The 7,761-nt window shown below is 42.4% G+C and overlaps 1 protein-coding gene across 14 annotated transcripts; it reads left to right on the top strand.

Moving 5' to 3' along the window:
* Positions 1–548: 548 nt before the first annotated feature.
* Positions 549–7,394, top strand: LOC107928513 (protein TIME FOR COFFEE). 14 transcript variants are annotated; one of them, XM_041101331.1, is made up of 12 exons: positions 549–912; positions 1,018–1,506; positions 1,625–1,809; positions 1,906–2,221; positions 2,320–2,791; positions 2,881–2,941; positions 3,037–3,129; positions 3,211–3,484; positions 3,602–3,668; positions 3,793–3,862; positions 3,954–4,325; positions 4,454–7,394. In XM_041101331.1, the coding sequence occupies exons 1-12, from the start codon at positions 807–809 to the stop codon at positions 6,824–6,826; spliced, it is 4,878 nt and encodes a 1,625-aa protein (XP_040957265.1). In that variant the 5' UTR covers positions 549–806; the 3' UTR covers positions 6,827–7,394. The 14 variants fall into 14 exon arrangements, with proteins under 14 accessions (XP_040957265.1, XP_040957266.1, XP_040957267.1 ...); XM_041101332.1 differs by having other exon boundaries at positions 3,796–3,862; XM_041101333.1 differs by having other exon boundaries at positions 1,909–2,221.
* The last annotated feature ends 367 nt before the right edge of the window (positions 7,395–7,761 follow it).

The raw sequence follows: 7,761 nt of genomic DNA on the forward strand, positions 1-7,761 counted from the left end.
TTAAACGTGTTGTTGGTCAAATATTTTAAAAAATCCCTGTACCATGAGTTTTTGATGAATTTAGTCGATCATTTTCTTAAAATATGGTTTGTTAAATAATTTAACCTGATTTATTTTAATATTTTTGTATGGTTAGATAAAGGTAATTGGAGAACTGAAAACATATATTTCGAAAACCAGAGATAAAAATGATCAATTATAATAAAAATGGTTAAATCCATAAAAAGCCCATTATCCAAGGACTTTGAGTTAAATTTATCCTTTTTATTATTTATCGTTACTAAATCGGTAGTGAGTGACAAGAAACTCGGGGAGCTCGAGAAAGGAAGAAAACCGACACGTGGCAGTATACCGAGAGAAAAAGGTAACGACCGTGTAGTGACCACTAATCCAACAGTTCAGATCTTGCCATCTCGGTTTAAGTCAATAATAACCGTCGGATCGAGAGAGGATGAACAGTTTGGATTCGAGCATGATTGCAGTCAGGGATCGTGGCCGTCCATTAGGGTTAGTAGTGGGTTTCGTTGAGTAATAAAATATAGCGAAAAGATGATGATGAGATTAGAACATTAAAAAAAAAGTGGAAAGAGAGAGAGAGAGAGAGGAGAGAAATAAGAGAAAGCTAAGATCTTTGATAACTATAGTGAATCGGTTTTCTCACCGGAGATAATCGCCGGAGCTTCTTTCCGGTGAATTATGGTATATTGTGCCGTCTGACTGACGAGTGTCATGCAACCAGTCTGGTTTCTTTAATAATTAGTGGTTTATTTAAATTATTATCAGCAAGACGAGTTAATTTTACAGAGATGGATAGAACCAGAGAAGCGAGGAGAGTCAGTATGGCGTCCGCCGCCGCGACCAATGGCCTTTCACGGCGGCGTCATAGGACTAGCTCTCTCAGAGACTCTCCAGGTTATTTTGAAATCAGATCTGGCTTTTCATTTATTCTTCTTCTCTAACGATGTCGTTTTAGTGATTTCCTGATTTTGTTTTGTTTTTTTTTTGTTTGGATTGCAGAGGAAGACGGACCGGTGGAGACGCATGAAACGGCGCGTTTAAGGGATCGAAAGAAGGACAGAGATAGGGAACGAGAAAGATATAGAGAAAGGGAAAGAGATCGGTTGAGTAGAACCAGTAAGAGAAGAAGAGGCGATAGATTGATGAGTAATAGAGGAGATGGAGGTGATGGTACTTCTGAAGAAAGCGTAAACGATGATGAAGATGATGACGACGAAGACAGCGGCGGAACCGGTGGTGTTGGTTCTGTTCGGACGGTTTCGCCGAACATCATCGCCGGGTCTTTGTCGATGTCTAATCATCATCATCATAACCATCATCACCACCAGCTACAGCAACATCGGAAGAGTTTTCCACCGCCGGTGAAAGTTATTAGAACCACACCATCGGCGGGGATGACTGCCAGTATGACAACGAGTACGTCTACATGGAAACCCGCCGATGAGATGATTGGTGTATCGGTGCCTAGAAAAGCTCGGTCAGGTAGAGGTGGAAGAGATTAACGAAATTGTGTTTTTTCTTCTTCTCGTTTTTTGTTCTGTATTTTTGTTCTTCTCAATTACTTATTTCTTGTATTTTTTCCCCTTTTTAATTTTCTCTTTTGTAGCTACTAAAAGGTCTCATGAATGGGCATCAAGCGGCGGCGGTGGCGTTGGTGTTTCAGGCGGTGAACAAATTCACTGTCAAGCTTCAACTTCGCCGGTAAGGACAGGTGTAACCGGGGCGTTGACGTCACCATCTCCTGCTCCGGCATCTCCATCTTCTTCCAGTGCTTCTATGAGGAAGAAGATGGTCAGTTTTCTCATTAAAATCTTCCTCTTAATTCTTTTGTTTTCTGGGGTTTCGCTTATGTTCAATTCAGTGACAAAGGTTTGGTTTCTGATGTAGAAGCCTAATGCTAACGGAACAAAGCAAAGGCCACCGAAGTCGTCGTCGAAATCTTCGTCTTCAGCTCAGGAGGAGATTGAGATCGAGATTGCTGAGGTTTTATATGGTATGATGAGACAGCCACAAGTCCCATCTAAGCAAGAAATAATCGGGAACGATTCGGCGAAATTTGATTCAAGAGAAGTTAATAAACCCAATAATGACTCTAAATCAGTCGTCTCTTCGCCGATCTCCAACTCCCCATCAACTCTTCCTCAATCATCCTCTATTTTGCCTTCAAATTCTAGCTCCTCTGCTACTCCTATGTCTGCAATTGGTTCGTAACCTTCAGCTTTAGAAGGAAACGCAAGCCTTTTTTGCCTTTTTGAGCAATTGACTAACTGGTATTGATTTGGGTGTATATTTATTTTGCAGCTCCAAAGAGGAAAAGACCAAGACCGGTGAAGTATGAGGATGAGAATACGACTACAACGACACCTCCACCTCCTTCTATTTTCCCTCCTAGACATAGTTCCATTTCATCTACTACAACTAAGGTTGAAATTGATCAACCAGCTAAAGTTGAAGCAACTTCTCCCAATTTGGAGAAAAATTCAGGACCCGTGGCTGAAAATGATAGCGGTGCTTGCGATTTGATGAGTTCTTCAAAAGCTGGACCAGTTTCATCAGAGTTGGTTCAAGCAGAACCAGTGAAAGAAGAGAAGAATAATTTGGCACTGGATTCTAAGCCTTCGACTGAAGAATCTGAGAGTAGAGATATCGGTTTCGGTAATAAAGAAGAGTCTCAATCGCCAAAGAAGGAATCTTTATCATCTCCTGCTGATAATCCTTCTTCCGCTGGTCTGCCATTGGATGACGAGCGTGAGAAATCGACAGTGACAAAAGCGTGAGCATTATCCCCTCCTGCCCATTTCTTTTTTTTTTCCCCTTTTTGAAGGTTCGGAAAATTTCTTATTTGGAAATTTCGCGTTTCAGTAATTCAACAGTTTGTGAGAATGAGAGTCAGCGGGAAGAGAAGTTCCAGATAGATCTGATGGTGTGGATCCTGTTTTTTTTAAAAGATCCAAGCTTTTTCTCCCCCTTCAATTATTGACTATGCATTTCTTTTTCTTTTTTTTTTCTGGTGTTTAGGCACCTCCTCCATCTAGATCATCTCCAGAAAGGGAAGGTGAGACTGATGTTGGGGCTTCAGATCCTAAACCAGTGGCCGCAGATGTGGAATTGGTGAGTCACCTAGCCGTCACCTATCTTTTGGTATGGTGTTGCATAAAAAATTCATGGTTTTTCGCTTTTTTGCATGTGCAGGAGATGAAGTCCTTGGTGAATGAAGATGACAAAAGAATGAAAATTGGGAAGGGAGATGTGAATGTGGAAGTTGAGGATAACAATAAGAAGGCCCAACCTAGTGCTGAAGAAGCTGATTCGCAGAAGCCTGTTGTAAATAAAGAAAGGAATCTTGATCTCCAGCTTGATTTGGAGAAATCTGACAGAGATAGTGGTTCAGGTAGTGTGAGTGGGAACAAGCTCAACCACCATGTTCTAAAGCTACATCATCAACATCCTAGCGTAGAGAAAACTGGTAAAATTGACTTTATTTTTGTTAAAAGAAAAAAATTTCCCTTCTTTTTCTCTCTGGGAAAATTTCCTTCTCCTCCTTTTGTTGCTGATCTAGAGGGTTTTTTTTTGGCCTTTTCAGCACATTCTGGCTCTTTACCTTTGCCGATGTCAATTGCTAGCTGGCCTGGTGGACTTCCTCCAATGGGGTATAGCTGGGTTGATTTGATATTATTTTTCTACTATTCTGGCATTAATAGATCCAAATAAGTGGTTTAGATGTTATAATGGAGAGGATGAGGCATGAATTTTTTTTTCTTCTTTTTTCCTTAGCAGATACATGGCTCCTCTACAAGGTGTTGTATCCATGGAAGGGAGCGCTGTGTCTTCAGCCGCTATCCAGGCATGTCGCTGTGTTTTTTTATGTTCGTAGCTCTTGATTTCTTATTTTTATTTATTTTACTAATTTATCTTGAAATTTTGGACTTTTTCAGCCTCCACATTTGCTTTTTTCTCAACCGAGGCCAAAGAGATGTGCAACCCATTGCTACATTGCACGGAATATTCACAATCACCAGCAAATTATGAAGATGAATGCTTTCTGGCCAGCGGCATCTGGTTCAGCTTCACTCTATGGCCCAAAGGCTTGTAATCTAAATGTTGTTCCGCCTTCAGAATTGCATGGGAACATTCCTGGGCGAGGTGTGAATTCTGTACAAGAGAAGGGGCAGGGTCTTGCAATTTTTCCTGGTCATGTGTGCAAAGATAAAAGTTCTCAGGCTGCTACCAACATGGTGGATGCCGCACAGAGAAAGCAAATAATGCTCCAGCAAGCTCTACCCCCAGGAGCACCCAATAATATCATGGTAGGCTTTTGGCCAGAAAAAAAAAGGCCTCTTTTTTCTTGTCTAATTTTTATGCAGTTTCGTAATAATTGCACAATTATATCTTAACTGTCCTTTTGCAAATTTTCTTGTTGGTTATTCAATTTCAGCAAGGCCCTGCTTTTATTTTCCCATTGAACCAGCAACAGGCTGCTGCTGCTGCTGCAGCATCTGTCCGACCTGGGTATGTGAAATCTCCTCCTGCTGCTTGTAGCACAGCTGCATCGAGTACATCTAACTCTGCCTTACTAAGTGCCACCCCAGCTGGTGCAACTGCAGCCCCGGCATTTAGCTTCAACTACCCAAATATCACAGGCAATGAAACCCAATACTTGGCAATTCTGCCGAATAATGCCTATCCATTTCCAATTCCTGCACATGTTGGGGCGCCACCTGCTTATCGTGGGAATCATGCCCAACCTATGCCTTTTATTCACGGATCTTTCTATTCTTCCCCTCAAATGCTTCACCCTTCACAGCTTCAACAACAGCAGCAGCAACAGCCACCCACACAGTTACAACAAAGCCAACAAGGTCATCAGAACACTAGCATGTCCAGTGGTTCATCCTCCTCACAGAAGAATTTGCAGAACCAGCAGCAGAGGTCACATGGAGGTGATGTGAGTAGTGGCAGTGGAAACTCGCAAGTGTTTCATGCCTCTAAAAAGGATTCACCTCATCCCTTACAACTACGGCAACAGCAGCAACAGCTGAGTCAGAATGATTCTCATCAAGCTAGGCAACTTGATGGTGAATCAGATGGCAAAGATGGCCCATCAACTGCTACTGATAGCAGAGTATCTCGTTCAAATATGAATATCTATGGTCAGAATTTTGCTATGCCTGTACAGCCTTCAAACTTTGCTTTGATGACCGCTGCTTCAATGAATTCTGCTGGTAATTATGGGGAAAAGAAGCAACAGACACAGCAGCAATCACAACAGCTAGGCTCAAAGGCTGGAGTCGAGCCTCTTGCATCTCAAGCTTTTGCAATGTCATTTTCATCTGCTAATGGTACTACTGCTCCTGGCCTTGGTATTTCTTCCCTAGCACCGAATCATGCAATTCTTCAGAGCCTTCCAGGAAGTACAAGGCAAGGCTATCAGCATATTATGGCTGCTCAACAGAAGAAGGATAATTATCATGCTTATGAAGAAGGGAAGCGTGGAACTCATGATGCATCCAGTGTGCAAGAAGAAAAGAAGGCAGGAAAAAGTTCAGGCACCACTGGGCAGTCCATTGCCTTCTCCAGGCCAGATATGCCTGATTCAAGTGATTCCACTCTTGCAGGCAAAAATGTCATCGATAGTTCTATCTGTACGCTTGGCTCTGCTCCTGCTCGAACTTCAGGGCCTGTTATGCCAGCTTCAATCGGTAGTGTTAATGTTGCTAATGCTCAGCAGCAACTTCAGCGGAATCAACAGCAGCAGCTCCAATTTGGGACTGCTTCTGCTCCTCGGAGTAAGACACCAGCAACAAGTAATGGAAGTGCTTACCCTGATCACTTTCACTCTTCATCTATAGCTGCCAAGTTTTCGAATGTGCTGTCTGCATTTCCTCAAAATCTAATACAAAGCAGCAGCAGTCCTGCTCAGTCTCCTCAATGGAAGAATTCTGTGAGGACAACTAGCTCTCAAGTTCCTTCTCAATCTCTACCATCAACTTCATCCCTCAAGAATATTTCCCAGCAACAAGGTCGGCCACAGCAAAGCCCCACACAGATTTCTTTTGCAGCTAATCCTAAATCACCACAAGGTCAACAGCCTCTTAGTAGCACTCCTACCCCTTCTCCAATGATGGTTGGCTCTCCCACAACTTCACTCTCCAGGAGTGCTGGTGGTAGCCCAAGGACAACAGGTTCCTCTTCCACCAGCAACAAAGCTGGCCAAGCATCTGGTTTAGCATCCCAACAAGCTAAGAACTCACCGACCGTGCCTAGTCAGAAGTCATCTCCTGTTGGTGGGAGTAATGTGCCATCTGTCCTGGGAAACCCTCACATAAGTTCATCTTCAAATATGGGAGCCAAGCCTCAAGTGGCACTACAGCATCAGCAACATCAAAAGCATGCACTTCATCAAGGGCAGCTGTTCTTCCCAAATGCTTACATGCAGGCTCAAGCTCAACACTCACCAAGTTCGACAACACCTGCAACAACAGCAAGTGCATACTATGTCCAAAGACAACAGCAGACTCTACCTCTGGGTTCATCTGCAACTTCATCAACTTCGATGTTATCGTTGTGTTCTCCGGTTACTCTTGCCAACAGCGGAACCACCGACCCTGCAAAAGCTGTAGCAGCTGCTGTGGCGAGCAACATGAAAGGTGGGTTAGCATCCCAGGGACTTATCAATCCTGCACAATTTGCTACTCCACAATCCACTGGAAAGTCACATCAGCTGGTACCAGGCTTCCCATGTGTTCATGCTGTCCCTTCCGCTGTTCAGGTAAAACCAGCAGAACAGAAACAACCTGCTGGTGAGTAAAATTCTCCCCTTTTTTGCTTCAACATTGCTTCCCCCGAATAGTGAACAAGGAGAAGAAGGTACGGAATGAAAACGGAATCAATGATATTGGGGACCGAATCAGGAAAGATAAACTGGTTTTTTGCCCAGAAATGACAGCAGCAGCCAAAACAGGAGGATATGATTGAAGTTATATATATATAATGTGGCTTAGAACTCACTCAACCCACAATTTTGCAAAGTGATGGGGGAAGTTTTTCTTTGTGGAATGTGCTTTCTCATGTGTATCCACCAAACATGTAGACTTTTGTTTATAATCTTTGACATGGTTGATCCCTGATATGCCTTATGTAATTAAATTTGATTGGTTTGATGGGGCAGATGATGGAGGATTAAAAAAAAAAGATGGTGGGGGGGGGATGAGGAAAAGCAGACAACTTTTCCATCTTTTGGGGCTGTATTGTAGGGGTTCTTTTTTCTTTCTTTCTTTTATTATTTGAAATTTGCAGAAAAGAAGTCAGTAAACAAATCTTTGGAAATAATGATGCAAAACTGAATGGTGTATATGTGTGACACATATTAAAGATAACTTATTTTTGTCTCCTTTTTGATTATTGCCACTTAGGCCTTAGCTTTGATTCCATTCCTTTTGGTTTGTTCTTTTACTGTCCTCAAAATTGATAAAATTGAAAGCAAAGAGAGATGACGATTTGGTGAAAAGGAGATATGGATAGGATGATAATTGTCGTGGGAGGATGGGATGAGGTGGCTAAATTTAAGCCTGCCACTTACCACCATCAAAAGCAAATCGACTTTGTATTATTTTGACGTGTGGGGCCCATCCCATTTCTCAAACAAAAGTAGATTGTTTAAGTTTGCCCCCCTCTTTACTTATTATTTTAATACATATTCCCTTCTAACATTCTGTCCACTACTTCCACGTCACCCTAATGCAC

Source organism: Gossypium hirsutum, chromosome D09, assembly GCF_007990345.1.
Source record: "Gossypium hirsutum isolate 1008001.06 chromosome D09, Gossypium_hirsutum_v2.1, whole genome shotgun sequence".
In the NCBI taxonomy this organism is placed as follows: domain Eukaryota; kingdom Viridiplantae; phylum Streptophyta; class Magnoliopsida; order Malvales; family Malvaceae; genus Gossypium; species Gossypium hirsutum.

Bases quoted from the DNA above. Each gene is read 5' to 3' on its own strand.
- LOC107928513 (XM_041101331.1), top strand. From the start codon at position 807: ATGGATAGAACCAGAGAAGCGAGGAGAGTCAGTATGGCGTCCGCCGCC. The intron at 2,942-3,036 runs GTGTGGATCCTG...TCTGGTGTTTAG, and splicing joins AGTTCCAGATAGATCTGATG to GCACCTCCTCCATCTAGATC. The intron at 3,485-3,601 runs GTAAAATTGACT...TGGCCTTTTCAG, and splicing joins TCCTAGCGTAGAGAAAACTG to CACATTCTGGCTCTTTACCT.